The sequence below is a fragment of the Argentina silus genome (genome assembly GCF_951799395.1).
Source record: "Argentina silus genome assembly, chromosome: 19".
NCBI classification, from domain to species: Eukaryota; Metazoa; Chordata; class Actinopteri; order Argentiniformes; family Argentinidae; genus Argentina; species Argentina silus.
The window spans coordinates 3,507,489-3,522,488 of NC_139673.1; the positions used below are offsets into that span (position 1 = coordinate 3,507,489).

The 15,000-nt window shown below is 43.1% G+C and overlaps 2 protein-coding genes across 5 annotated transcripts in view; both read left to right on the plus strand.

Annotated features, from left to right (window-relative positions):
- The window catches only part of LOC310820026 (myocyte-specific enhancer factor 2A-like), a 15,119-nt gene extending 12,103 nt beyond the window's left edge, over window positions 1–3,016 (plus strand). For both annotated transcript variants that reach the window (XM_083691495.1, XM_083691496.1), the window contains 3 exons: window positions 249–375; window positions 588–699; window positions 907–3,016. In XM_083691495.1, the coding sequence (XP_083547621.1) occupies window positions 249–375; window positions 588–699; window positions 907–1,255 (588 nt within the window). In that variant the 3' untranslated portion in view covers window positions 1,256–3,016. The remainder of the gene's footprint in view (window positions 1–248; window positions 376–587; window positions 700–906) is intronic.
- Window positions 3,017–4,626: 1,610 nt separating this feature from the next.
- Window positions 4,627–15,000, plus strand: part of mctp2b (multiple C2 domains, transmembrane 2b) — a 28,337-nt gene continuing 17,963 nt past the window's right edge. For all 3 annotated transcript variants that reach the window (XM_083691135.1, XM_083691137.1, XM_083691136.1), the window contains exons 1-2: window positions 4,627–4,744; window positions 11,926–12,541. In XM_083691135.1, coding sequence (XP_083547261.1) covers window positions 11,993–12,541 — 549 coding nt within the window. In that variant the 5' untranslated portion in view covers window positions 4,627–4,744; window positions 11,926–11,992. The remainder of the gene's footprint in view (window positions 4,745–11,925; window positions 12,542–15,000) is intronic.

Consider the following 15,000-nt stretch of genomic DNA (forward strand, 5'->3'; position numbering starts at 1 on the left):
GTATGAGCTTTCTACCGTCCACACACAGCGTTACAGTCTACACTGACATCTAGTGGTGAAAAGGGGATATTGCGACACCCCAAGCTGGTCTGCCAAAGCCAAACTGTACCTCTCCTTGAAGTGTGCCGAACACTAACACTCCTTCAAATGACTCCCGTCTTAACTTAGTTCATAGATGCCTACGTGGCTTCGCAGATGGTATCGCCACGGTGGTCTCTGACTCTTGACTCTGTGTTTTGGTTCTGTAGAGCACCCAGAGGATAAACAGCTCCCAGTCCAGCCAGTCTCTGGCCACACCGGTGGTGTCCGTGACCACGCCCAGCCTGAACCCTCAGGGCCTGGTCTACCCAGGCATCAACTCTGCCTACAACAATGGTGAGCCAGCTACACGCATGCGTTCGTTCGTTCGTGCTACGATTATTGCAGCAGTGTTATGAGCGCTGTATGTTTGATCGATTAAATGATTGATTGATTTAAACCTTAAAATTCTTCGCCTCTCCCTACCCCTTCTGGCACGTTCACAGACTTCCGTATCCCTTTGTTGGTTGTGTGTGAGGTCATAAAGGGAACTGTGCTTGTCTCCTCAGACTACACCTTGAACAGCGCAGAGCTCGCTTGCATACAGGGCTTCAACTCCCCGGCAGGCCTCTCTCTGGGCTCCATGTCGGCATGGCAACATCACCAGCTGAGTTCACTAGTGTGAGTAACCCCACATACCGCACACACAGTTCCACTGCCACTCCTCACCGCCTACAGGGCCCGGGACAATCCAAAAGGGCGTTGGACTGAGTGTGAATCGGCATTGTTTGGTAGATGACACCGTGAATGAGTGATTTGAGCTGTCACTTCTGGTCTGGTGTGACAACGGATAAACCAGCTAAACCAATCCCCCTTCCCTCCCAGCAGGTCAGGCAATCATTTACCTCAGGGCTCCAACCTCTCCATCAACACCAACCAGAACGTCAACATCAAGTCCGAGCCCATCTCCCCTCCCCGGGACCGCGTGACCCAGTCAGGCTTCCTGGCCCAGCCCCCTCCCCCCCACTCCTCCAACAGGCAGCAGGCAGAGATGGGCCGCTCCCCTGCAGACAGCATCAGCTCCTCCTGCAGCTCGTATGACGGCAGCGACCGCGAGGACCACCGTTCAGACTTCCACATCGCTAGCCAGGGGGGGCTGGCCAGAGCCCCGGCCGGGGCCGAGGACAGGGAGAGCCCCTCGGTCAAACGCATGCGCATGGACAGCTGGGTGACATAGGACCACCCAGGACACTGACCTCAGTCACAGACACGGACACACACACACACACACACACACACACACACACACACACACACACACACACACACACACACACACACACACACACAGAGACACACACACACACAGACACAGACACACACACGCACACACACACACACACACACACACACACACACACACACACACACACAGACACACACACACACAGAGACACACACACACACACACACACACACACACACACACAGAGACACACACACACACACACACACACACACACAGACACACACACACACACACACACAGACCACAGTCAGGGGTTATGCCATCATTAGACAGAAGCACAGTGACAGGAAGGATATGCAAGAGTTGAATTGTTGTTGCTATGACAAAATGATTATTATGATTATTATTAATATTTGTGTTATTATTATTATTATTATTATTATTATTTGCAGTCATTTTGTAAGGATGAACTTGGCCAGACATATCACAATGCTTCACTCTGATAATAACTGCTTTTCAAACACCTATTGGACAAATATGTGCAGGTACTTGGTTGGATGAGAAGTTTCCTATTTAAAGACAGTTTAGCAGTATAGATTATTGTAGTCACTGCTGCAGAATCAAGATGGTATGATACCTTTTACTTCTTATGTGCAGTAACTGTGTGTGGGTGTAGACTTGCAGTTACTGTGTTCACAATGTCAATCTTATGGCCTCATGAATTGTAGCATTACAGTATGTCTATTGCTGGGTTTTCAGATGCTAGTACATGTTATTAAATAAGGACTACAAAAATGATGACATGTTCTTACATAAGGACTACAAAAACCATGAAGGGATGGATGACCATGAGAGGAGCCTTTGTTTCTCACCTTCTAAGGTTTTTGTCATTGGTGTGTCAACTAAGTCCAACTGTAAAGCAATATACCATCTCTTTTCTTTTCCTTTCAGAAACACTTTTATTTATATCAGTCAAAGCATTATGCTGATTTTTTCTTATGTTGTTAGTGTGTGTTTTTATAATTTACAAAAAATAGGACAATATTTCAGCAAGATATTGATACAAAATTGAAAGCCATGGACACTTGCTGTTGTTCTGTATGTAAAATTTAAATTTGAAAGCTTTTTTTTTCATGTACATAGCAACTTTAATATATATCACCTTTGGTGTATGTACCTATATATTGTACCTTCACCAGATTTTAAAAAAGGTATATTTTTGTGGATTATTGCCAAGTTTACAAGGCATTGTCCTTTTTGGTCAAGTATTCACTGGGTAATATTTACTATTTTGTTAAGTATGCTGTACTCAAAATGGAAGCATTGGTAACCAGTTTTACAGAGTCAGTGGATGGTAAAAGTATGTTCTTAAAACGTGTAATGATAGTGCTATTTGGTCACGTGTCAATGTTTTCTTTTTGTAATGGAGAATTGATCCACTTATGATGAAATGGTTTCAACTGAACTGTGATAGTTTACCTGACAACGATGGTGGTGAGATTTTGGCTTGGTGCTTATTCTGGCATCTCAGTCAATAATCCTCCACATACTGTGTAGGGTTTCATCTTAAAAGAGTTATATCTTAAAGTCAGATAGATGGAAATAAAGCAGCTATATGTACCCTGAATATACACATGGTTAGTGATTTTTTTCTGTTTGATACATTGTTTATAAAATGTAAATGTTGTACATACATTATTACTTAAGTATGAAATAACAACAGATCATGAGAGTGAAATATATATTATACCCACAAATTGTATTTTGTTTTATTTTTCATCTGCTCCCACTAAATATACAAAAATAGTATGGAGGGTATTTTCAATCAAGGAATACAATCCCAATGTTCTTAATAAGAGTGTGCAATTGCTGAGGGCAAGTACATGTATTTTATGAGGACTCTTAAAGATACAGTTTGCAAGAAGCAGTTGGAGTGCTCATGACCTCAATCAAGAGATGTGTGAACTTGACGGCCATGCTGAGTAGCTTACTGTAGCCTTTTGTACATGCATTCATATACCGGTCCATTCATGTACACTGTCTACACTCATCTACACGTTCTACACGTCTGTTCAACTAGGCTGTCTACTGCACACTCATTGATATTACCTCAATAACGTGCATACAGTTGGCCGTAGGACAGTTGGCTGTAGGACAGTAGGCTACAGGACAGTTGGCTGTAGGACAGTAGGCTATAGGACAGTAGGTTATAGGACAGTTGGCTGTAGGACAGTTGGCTGTAGGACAGTAGGCTGTAGGACAGTAGGCTACAGGACAGTTGGCTGTAGGACAGTAGGCAATAGGACAGTAGGTTATAGGACAGTTGGCTGTAGGACAGTTGGCTGTAGGACAGTAGGCTGTAGGACAGTTGGCCGTAGGACAGTTGGCTGTAGGACAGTAGGCTACAGGACAGTTGGCTGTAGGACAGTAGGCTATAGGACAGTAGGTTATAGGACAGTTGGCTGTAGGACAGTTGGCTGTAGGACAGTAGGCTGTAGGACAGTAGGCTATAGGACAGTTGGTTGTAGGACAGTAGGCTATAGGACAGTAGGCTATAGGACAGTAGTAGGCTATAGGACAGTAGGCTGTAGGACAGTTGGCTGTAGGACAGTAGGCTGTAGGACAGTAGGCTATAGGACAGTTGGCTGTAGGACAGTAGACTATAGGACAATTTGGCTGTAGGACAGTTGGCTGTAGGACAGTAGGCTATAGGACAGTAGTAGCCTATAGGGCAGTAGGCTTCAGGACAGTAGGCAACTGATTTACCACCAGGGGGCACAAGAGTATTACAGTGACTTTTATTTTATCTGGACATTTTTGGAATTCATGTTGCCTCAAATGCAATGAAACTCACTCTACACGTTCACTAAATTCCTCATGCCTGTCGTGCTTTTCAGAAACAGAGGAGGAGGGTGCTTTCGCCAGAGGACAGCACGGGCCACTGACATTACTGCTAAAATGCACTTCACATTTTTTTAATCAGTTAAAGGGAATGTCGTTCAGCTTGGACTGAGGTCAAACGTATCTGCGGCACGGTTGAGATACGGGCAATAAAACAAACGTCAAACAAAATGCTAGTCGAAGTTATGCGAGACGTGTTGTAACAACCTGGAATATTTAAGCAGGTAAAATTCCTGCATTCTATGAATTCATTCTGTATAAGTTCCTCAATTATGAGTAGGACTACTATCTGCAGACAGACTTAGGTTTCTGTGTTAGGGATTTTAGCGTGGGGAAAAGTGGCATATTGTTGCAACACCCTGACAGGTATTTTATTATTATTATATAACGTCGGCCAAACATCCTGCGATCAGAGCTACCGACCTTTAATTCACCGCTCCTGTGTTTGACGAGGAAGTCCGTGTCGGCGGACCGGATTGCAGATGTTTCGAGTTTCTAGGATGAAGCGATCCATCCCTCCACCTTGAAATGCGTGGTATCAACACGTTTGAGAATATTTCTTGCAACTGAATAAAGGTATGTTTTTTTTACATGTTACGGTTTCTAAATCATATTTTGAAGGCGGCGCACAAGACAATAAAGTTACCTGGAGAGTCTTGGCGTGTACAGGTGCGCTTGGTTCTAACTTTGCCTGTTAAGTTGGGGGTAATATGCTCGCCATATAGACAGGCTATAAAGATATCAGAACTTATGTGAGGACATTTGTGTAAGCCTGTAAGCAAATTAAAATGTTGTAGGCTACTGCTGCCTATGGTAGCCTAGTTTTGAATGATGTTAATGTATAAACATGTTCTGTTTTAGAAGTCACAGGAAATACAGAACAGAACAATTTTATTGTAGGTCTTTGACGTGCAGGAACATGTTAGAACACTCAGCGCTCATTAAAGAGTGAAGACATCAAATACCAGCTCCATCTGTTCCCGTCGAATATGTCATGTCATATTCGGAGGTCACAGACAGTTTCCACCCGATCCGACGATGATAAATTCCTTTCACCAATTTGCAGATAACTTTCACCAGCTTTGGAGATATATTCGTGTATCAGACCTTAGAAATGATGGCGCTGAAACCATCAATCCTCAATCCATTGAAACAGCTGGTTTTGTGCGTTATTTTGGAGACCAGTAGTTGGCGATCTTAGTACTCGTTACACACGGCATAAAAAGTAGATTTTAAATATTGTATTAGCAGCGATTGATTGCGACTTTTCAAAGTCATCACTTCTAAACCTAGAAGGATAACCAACACACCTCAGAGGACTTTGTCAGCATCCGATCGCAGTGTCAAAGTCTGTGACCGACAGTCTGTGAAGTACGACGGGAACCATTGGGGCTAACCAAACACATGAATAAGCTCACAAGTGGAATCTACATTTGTTGAAATCATGTACAGTAATAACAACGCCAGTGTTGCCCTTTATATATAGGAAATCACTCTCACAAATACTGAGTGAGATCGTGTTTTGGTCAGGAAATGACCTAAAAACTATTCGACAGACTGTTTGGTGTGGTCTGTGTTGCTCAACATCTGTAACTGCAAGTCCTGTGCAATCATGTCTTATTGCTTTATCATATCATATCAATCCAAATAATGGCTCTGGGCGCTTTTTTGTTTCTTGTCTTGAAATCTGCGATCACAATATCAGTCTGTTGAGAAGAGCTCTGAAGTGTTGGCTTGCTCTGTCTTAGGTTTCCTGTGAACAGTGACATCATCTCACTTGTGAACTTTGCAGTAATACTATGAGTGTTTAGCAGACAAAGGTAGAGTATGTGTGTTGTATTCAGGCTTGTGAATATGTGTACTTTTGGCACAAATGTATAGGACCACCAGTATAACAGGCCTATCAAATCATGACCAAACAGTTCACACTGACTTTCCTTCAACATCTTCTCCCTTCAAAGCTTATCGGGAAAGCGGGGAAAGCAGGTTAAATGAGCCGCTCGTGTGTCACTGAAGAACAAGCAAGACAGCATTCTGAAGAGGGTCCCCAGGATAACCTCCGCTGATCCTCTGTGCCTCACGAGAGCTCTGACGCCTGTCCTCTCTCCCTCCCCTCAGTCTGTTAGCTAACGGTGGTGGTGTCTGTCAGCGTGCGTGAGATTCAGCACTGCTGTCCTCACGGCCTCCCTCCCAACGAGGCAGATGCTCAAAGCCAACTGTGTGCTGGGCCTCTGCACGCGTGCAGGATGGAGCACCAGTTTGCCCTGGATTAGTAGTTGGTGCTTTGGCCTCACATTGTGCGGTACGCCATGATAGGAGTGGGCGTCATAATAGGCCATGAGATAAACCATCAACCTATTTCTGCACTAAACTAGCCTTCTGTCATTGGATAGCTTAATGACGGAACTGAATAGGGGGGCACTTCATTAATTACTGTATTATAGATAAGTTAATCATTCAATTATGTTCCGGACAGAATCATGTGATCTGCTGTGACCTGCTGTATACATTTGATTCTGCTAAAATTGTTGTGGCAAGTAGGGGACTGTTATTGACTTCTTAATTATTGTGTTCAACCATGTTTGCATTCTGTAGATGGCTTTTTATGAGCATTGTTCTGGTACCGTCGTACTATACCATGCAGAGATGTGGATGTTGCAACTTCCTTAAAAGTTGATTGTTTTGTGCAAGGTAGGGCCATTTCACAATGATTATACTTCCATACTCATTTACTTATTGTTGCAGTCTTTTTCAGTCCAACTTACAAAAGAGGCAGGAATTCAATCAATAATCTTATCAAAGATCCTTATATCGTAGTTAGTTATTCTGCTAGGTTTCATGTTGGGTTTTTAGACAGAATCTGTACTGTACTTCATTGTCTATGCCAGTGCTACAGAAGTAAAATACGTTATTATACGTTAAAATACAATATTATTTTGAGTCTTGATTCGGGCACATCCAACTTTTCATTAGGCATTGGAATGTCATAGCATTTTAAACGTACTCCCCCTATTTCAGAGCTCCAAATGTATTGGGAAAAATTCTATAACCTGATCAGGCTACAGTTTGAGGATACTGTAACTAGTGGTTTGCACCTTGCAGTGAAGCCTCTGTAGTTTATCTGGTGATGTATTCTGCGGATGGTAGTCTCTGACACATTCACGGCTACATAATATAGAATAAATAGAATCAATTTCAGTTCAGTTTTATAAGGTTCTATCTGACATCACTACATGAGCAAATTTCAGTTCAGTTTTATAAGGTTCTGACATCACTACATGAGCAAATTTCAGTTTTGATGGAACATCATTGACACTTAGGTTGATTAAGGAAGAGAGTAGGTTTATTTTATCCATATAATCTAATAACATTTTTAAATAAATAGATTTATGTTTATTTATAATAAAGTCAGTTGTATGCAATTACATCTATGCCGTGCTCTACGCCACGTGACTGAAACATGTGTATTGCTGACTCTTCTGGATCAGTACACTACTTACTAATTATAATTTTCATAACCCATGTATCAGAGCGGTTTTACAATAAGCTTTTCTTTCATAACTCAATTAGTTAAATTACATGTTTTTTGATTCGCAACCCAACAGTGCCCAGGCTTATGATTGGATCACAGATTGTTTTCCTCCGTATAGGTACTTTAAAAAAAAAATGTTTTGACTTTATCCACATGTGAGCAACTGACCAAAGAGCAACTGCATGTGATTAACTGTATAACTCACCTTTTACCAAAATGTCAGATAGAAATGTGTAATTCTAAGGTCTCGATAGGTCACACCTTCACCAGTGTGTTTGTCATTACCGACTGCCTCCCATCACAAACACTTTTTTTTATTTCTCTCTCTTCTAAACATTGTAGTTGGAGTCGTATTCTAATCCGTTTATATGGGTCAGGCTGGAGATCCCTGCTTTCTGGATTAAGAGTTTACCCGTTTCTTTGAAGCAGACATGATCTCACGGAAAAAAAGAAAAAGTGACAAATATTTGTTATATACTAGCGAGCATATACCAGGAGTTCCTGGGGCCTGATTTCAATATAGTGTACCCCAGAGGAGGCTGGTGGAGGTAGAAATCGGACAACGAGCTCATTGTAATACATGGAATGGAATGAGGAACGGTAGCAAACACACATGTTTCATACCAGTCCTCATTCTGTTCCATGCATTACGATAAGCCTGTCCTCTGATTTCTCCCCCCGCCTGCCTCCTGTGGCGTACCCTGGACTCCTAGCCTGTCCTCTGATTTCTCCCCCCGCCTGCCTCCTGTGGCGTACCCTGGACTCCTAGCCTGTCCTCTGATTTCTCCCCCCGCCTGCCTCCTGTGGCGTACCCTGGACTCCTAGCCTGTCCTCTGATTTCTCCCCCCGCCTGCCTCCTGTGGCAACCCTGGACCCCTAGCTGTTGCATACATTGTTACATCTCCACATACTATGATCATTACAACAACAAAAAAACACTCCCGATTTTCCTGAATCTGAATCTGAAATTATCTCGATCACGTCTCCTCTGTGACCCCATTGATGGCGGGGCAGGACTAGTGGTGAAGGCAAATACAAACCATAAACCCATAAGAGGCTTATGTTCCTGCGTTTTGAAAATAAAATCGTATTTTCTCTCGAGTACGAGGCAGCAGTGTCCGTGGCAGGTGCTGTGTGCTGGTGGATAGGCTATGGAGGGAGCTGCTGCCGCTGCAGCTCCACTCAGATAATGGAGGCTGCTTCTCTTCCACTCTGCAAAGCTTAAAGGATTATCATTTTCCTGCAGTTTGCTGTGTGGCGTGGTTGTTTTATTGCTGTTTGTTCATTTCGTTTCGCATTCTGGCGTTGGAAAATGCGTGACTTAGTTTATATTCAATCCATTATGATTCAGTAACGCCGGACATGGAGATTTTCATATCGCAGATCACACTTTGCTTTCTGTCCTCTTACCACCAACACGTGAAGTGTAGAAGGTGTCTGTGCTGCCTCAGTAATGTTGAGATGTTAACACATAAAGTGTTGAGTACAACGTGGCTTTCGAAGGCGCCCAGTTTTGAATCATTAACACTGTGCAAAGAGGGCCAACAAGGAAGTTGTTTTTGGGCCTAATGCGATGATGTAGTTCCCTTACCTGCTTTGGTAAAGGAAGGAAAAAGTAATCACTTACAGTAGCTGCACATTGTAATTGTAGTCATGGTAAAGGAAACGATAGGTAACCTGTGTTGTTACAACGTAGATGCGTCTTGTAACACCAACATGACTGGGCATGCACTATCTCCACCTGTTATCCAGAAAGAGTCATGAAAAGTGTCACTCAAAGAGAGTCATGCAGGGGCGCTTAGTGGCGTAGCACACTAATGCGCTTACCACGTAATCGTAAGGTTCCTGGTTCGATTCCGACCCTCGACCTATCTTGCATGTCATCCCTCCTCTCTCCCATTCTTCCTGTCAATCTCTACTGTCTCCATCCCAATAAAGCAGAAATGCCCTAAAACATATTAAAAAAAAGAGAGTAGTGCTGTTTTGCATAGCATTCAACAGTCTTGATAGTAATAAGTTAGGTGCTAGCAACAGGAATGTTGCACATGATCCTATGTACAATATTGTCCAAAAGAGGGTCATTGAACCACACTGAAAATACTGAACAGTTACAAAAGGCCTAGTCATCTTTAAATCAATCCATGACAAATATTTGAGAGGCCAATGGGCTGAGTAAAAGGTCACAGTGGTCCTCTGTGGCTCAGTTGGTAGAGCATGGCATTAACAACGCTACGGTTGTGGGTTTGATTCCCGCTGGGACCATATGCACTGAAAAATGTATGCACTCACTGCAATGTAAGTCGCTTTGCATAAAAGTGTCAGCTAAATGGCATGTATTATATATCACATGGACATTGAGACTGTGTCATCGCTATCTGTTTCCTCATCTTTCAAGAATTGGACTTTAGTCTCCGTTTGCCGTCGGCTGAAATGTAGCACTTAGCAAACATTTCTGGACTGGATTGTGTTACCATAGTATCAGAGGAACGTTGCTGGAAGTGGTGTTTGTTTATTTTGTGGACACAGGAGTCCACTTCTGGGGTGGGAACCCAGACCAAGGCCTAGAAATGTAAACACAGGAAGGTAGATTCATCTACGGTTCAGCTAATTGGAGCATTTCCTTTGGACTCACTAGTGAGATTGGTATCGGAAGTGTCTTTATACCGTACGAGTGTCAAGTATGGTGCATTTCAAGTGTCAAGTATGGTGCATTCCAAGTGTCAAGTATGGTGCATTTCAAGTGTCAAGTATGTTGCATTTCAAGTGTCAAGTATGGTGCATTCCAAGTGTCAAGTATGTTGCATTTCAAGTGTCAAGTATGGTGCATTTCAAGTGTCAAGTATGGTGCATTTCAAGTGTCAAGTATGTTGCATTTCAAGTGTCAAGTATGTTGCATTTCAAGTGTCAAGTATGGTGCATTTCAAGTGTCAAGTATGGTGCATTCCAAGTGTCAAGTATGGTGCATTTCAAGTGTCAAGTATGGTGCATTTCACATGTATTTACGAGAGTAAAACCGAGTTCAGGTTGAGGAGCGTTGACTATAATAAGGACTGCTCTTGTCTCTCTGCGTTCATATTCTAGCAAGTCAGTGCATGATTATGCCTTTCCAGTGGGATTGTCGCCAATCACATTACTGTAAACCAGCATTTCTCTTCTCAGGACATTTCCATGAGTTACTGACTGCTTTGCCTGGACTAGTTCATTTGTATGTCTCTCAGTGTGGATGTCTGTAGGAGACGTGTCCTGTCCCAGATGTGTCCTGTCTTGAAATATGAAAGCTGTTTTGAAATATGACAGTTAATCTAAATCAAGCAAAAGATATATCGTACTTTTTGCAGTAGTTTCGTGAGAGTGCAACTGTCTGTTATTAAGGTCCCAGGGGCAGCATTCACCTCCCAGCTCACCAGGGCGGGTTTTGTTTGCTATAGAGTTTCAGCAGTACTCCTCCTTCACACACACACACACACGCACACGCACGCACACACACGCACACACACACACACACACACACACACACACACACACACACGCACATACACACGCACACACCAATAAACATTTGGTGTCTATATTTCATTTGCATGTTGACAATTTGCCAAGTTTGACATAGTTGCCTGGTCTTAACCACCTCTATAATCCTATTGTCTAATCCCTGCAGGTGTACGATGCAACATGCTTTTCTCAACGATGCCACCGACTCATTTCTGTAGATTTCTGTACCTCTTTAACAGTTGTTTGCAAACAGCCATGTTGAAGGTCTTCCTGCCGTATGTCAACCTCTGGCAGCCTCGTAGCTGTAGATCACAGCAGACATAGATGAGACACAACAAGGCCAAAGACAAGCCCACCAGGGAAGGCTGGTGGAGGTGCTAATTGGAGGACGGGATCATTGTGATGCGTGCAATGGAATGAGGAATGGTATCAGGAATGGAATGAGGAATGGTATCATTCCTCATTCCATTCCACGCATCACAATGATCCCGTCAAATTAGTCGGACCACCGCCTCCACCGGCCTCCCCTGAAGCACACAGTCGTGTTGTGACAGTATAGTGTAATGGTAACAATCAGATGGTGTTCTATTTTGATCCGATGTGAGACCATAGACCCTCTCTTTTGACTATGCTTTGAATAAATGAAAATCAGTATTCGTTGTAATCAAGTTGGTGTAATGTCTTTTGTTTGCCATGACAGTTGGTTAAGAGTTTGGTTCTGTTTGCCTCGCAGCCCTCGGTGATGGTCCAACACTAGACAGGCTATAGACCTCCACCTGTGGCCCTCCTCTCTCATCGCCATGGACTCGAAGAAGCCCAGCGTGTTCAGTCACCTGCGCCAGAGAGCCAGGCCTCTGCTGAACAACCTCCGTCGAGGCAAGAAGAGCCCCAGCAAGCTAGACGTCCGCCCGGAACACATGCTAAACCAGCGGATGAGCTCCTCGGTGCCCGACATGAGACACATGCGGCAGGAGTCCTGCCCCGTGACCTCCGCCATCCTCCAGCTGCCAGCAGACTATGAGCCCACAGCAGGCAGCTACAGCAGCCCCTCCACCCCGCTTAATAAGCCCCTGGGAAACAGGGGGGGTGCGGCCAGGGCTAGCGTTAGCTCCGGTGCTAGCGCTGCAGAGTCTGCTGTTAGTGTGAGTGCGCACAGACTGAGCGTGCCTGTGGATACCTGTCAGGGGTCCGAGTATGACAGTACTGGTTCTTATGAGGAGGAGGGCCTCTCAGAGGAGACTTGGGGACCTGGGGACTTGGAGACGCCAGAGCTGGTCCCAACTGAACCCATAATGCTGAACATCAACAGAGACATCCCCTCTGTGGAGATATCGGAGGACAGGACTGAGGTAACACGTTTTATATATAAATTAATTTTTTTAATTTTCTGTTTTTTCAGAAAATATATGTAAATTTAAATATATGTTTTAGGGCATTTCTGCTTTATTGGGATAGAGATAGTAGAGACTGACAGGAAGGATGGGTGAGAGAGAGGAGGGATGACATGCAGGATATGTCGATGGTCGGAATCGAACCAGGGACCTTGCGATGATATGGTATGCTCCTTAGTGTGCTACGCCACTGAACGCCCCTTTTCAGATCAAACTTGATCGTTTAATTATTATGATAATAATATTCCGGCACTTTAGAAATACATTTTGCATGATGAGAAGCCGCTTTACTCTGGTTTCGATGGAGGTTTTAGTCAGGTGACAGACAGGTGTACAGTATTTGTTCATACTTTACCGGTTTTATTTATTTGATGTAGGCTGGGTACTCTGCCATGCAGATCGGATTTTTATTAGACAACCTATGCCTTTGTAATTTGCTAGTACTTACTATAACTCTGTAAACCTGTTTCATATCAGAAGAGGAACGTAAGCAGGCATTTAAATTAATGATTATTTTCTGGGTTTTGCCATTTATTCGTTTTATCGACTGTGAGTTGGGTTGTCCAACAGATTATGTCTGTTTTGTGCCTTCCCAAAAAACCTTGATTGCAATAGAGAGCCTGGTTGGCATTTTACTTTGATCATTCCATGGTTACTACAGCAACACCAGACTGGTCACCTGCTATAGGTCAGGACTCAGTTGACATTTACAATGTTGACGAAATATTCCAAGATTAGATGCTCTAACACAGTACAGAGTTTCATTAAATAACTAAGGATACGGTGCCTGTAAATATTACACTAATTGCTGTCCGGTAGATTACAAAATGGGCAGTATGCACAGGTTACGCAATGTTGGCTTTTGGTCGGTTGAACACACAACTAATATCTTTCCCACTGTGTTTGTATTGGAAAGGGACACCCATGAATGACCTTTTCGTCGGCTTCGTGAACATTCAAAACTCATCACGCTGTACAACCGACCTTAGATATGGACTGATTAAGGGTGTGTGCTTAGCATTGTGTGTGTGTGTGTGCTTAGCATTGTGTGTGTGTGTGTGTAAACTGACTGTCAACTATGCTGATTGTCCTCTCCTAGTTAGCTGAATCATAAGATTAAGGACCATGTCTGTTTCATGCATGCAACCATGGTAATCAGTCAGGAAGAAAGCATGTCTTAACCAAAGGTAAGTATTTATCAAGCATAGTATATAGTATTTGCTGAGGACAAAGGTTGATGTGTAATACAATAGTCGTCGTCGTCCCCAAGCCCTGTGATTGGATCAGGGGTTTGTATGCTAACTGGTGTCCCCTTACTCTGTATAGTACTTCCTCATTATTCATTTTACATTTGAGCCATTTAGCAGACGCCCTTATCCAGAGCTACTTACAGTACAATAGGTACATTCATCTTAATGAGTGAATCACCTGTACATCAGTCATCGCAGGTAAAACGCTCCATAAGACCCCTTTACCCCCACTACCCCCCCCTGTGACTGCCTATGGCCCCTGGTCTGAGCATTGATTACTTTATGATATGATGACTGATGGATAGATGATTCACTTACTTAAACAAATGTATTTGTTGTAAGTCGCTTTGGATAAAGGCTTCTGCTAAATGCCATAAATATAACTGTAAAAGCAGTCATGATGCACAAGTCACAGAAGAAAACTATTTGTTAGTTGCGTCCCTGTTCAGTCCAGAATTGCTTGGATTTTGTGGTAGGGTATGTGTCTCAGTAAAGCTGTGACTTCAGCCACAGCCTCTGAAAAGCCACAGTTGTTTACAGTACTTTAGATTAGTTTATTCTGATCCCCATTAATGCAGCAGCTACTCTTCATGGTTTAAATAACGTTGTTCAGCTCAAGGTGGTTGGTTATGTCTATTTAGGAGACCTTGAAACATCAAGTGCTTCACCTCAGAGATAACTTTTTGGGTTGGGACCAAGGCTGGAACAAACATGTCCAGCATTGACAAGGTCATCTTAGGCACACACCCAAAAGAGTATTTAGTGAAACCAAGGTTAGAAAAACAAAAACCTAATACATCAGATTTTTTGACTAAAGAGTGAATGATTAGTTCTACTCAGACTGCACTCTGAAACATTAAAACTGATTTATAGAACAGTAGCTCATGTTTTTTTGGTTGTTTTTTTGAAAGCAGCATGACTTTGTTTGGTATAAAGAGTAAATCAAATTCTTCAGGTCATTACAGTATACTCTGTTCTGTTCTCTGGCTTAGCATTCTTTCTGTCCTGCAGTAAAGGAATTTGTAATAAGGCTGTACCCAGAGGCGGTGCCAGCACACTCATAGGGCTTTAGGCTGGTAAAATCACATGTGAGTCATGTTATTTGTCTGGTTTTGTATCATTGTCTGGTTTGCATTCCTCTTTTTGATCATTACTGGTATCATGACT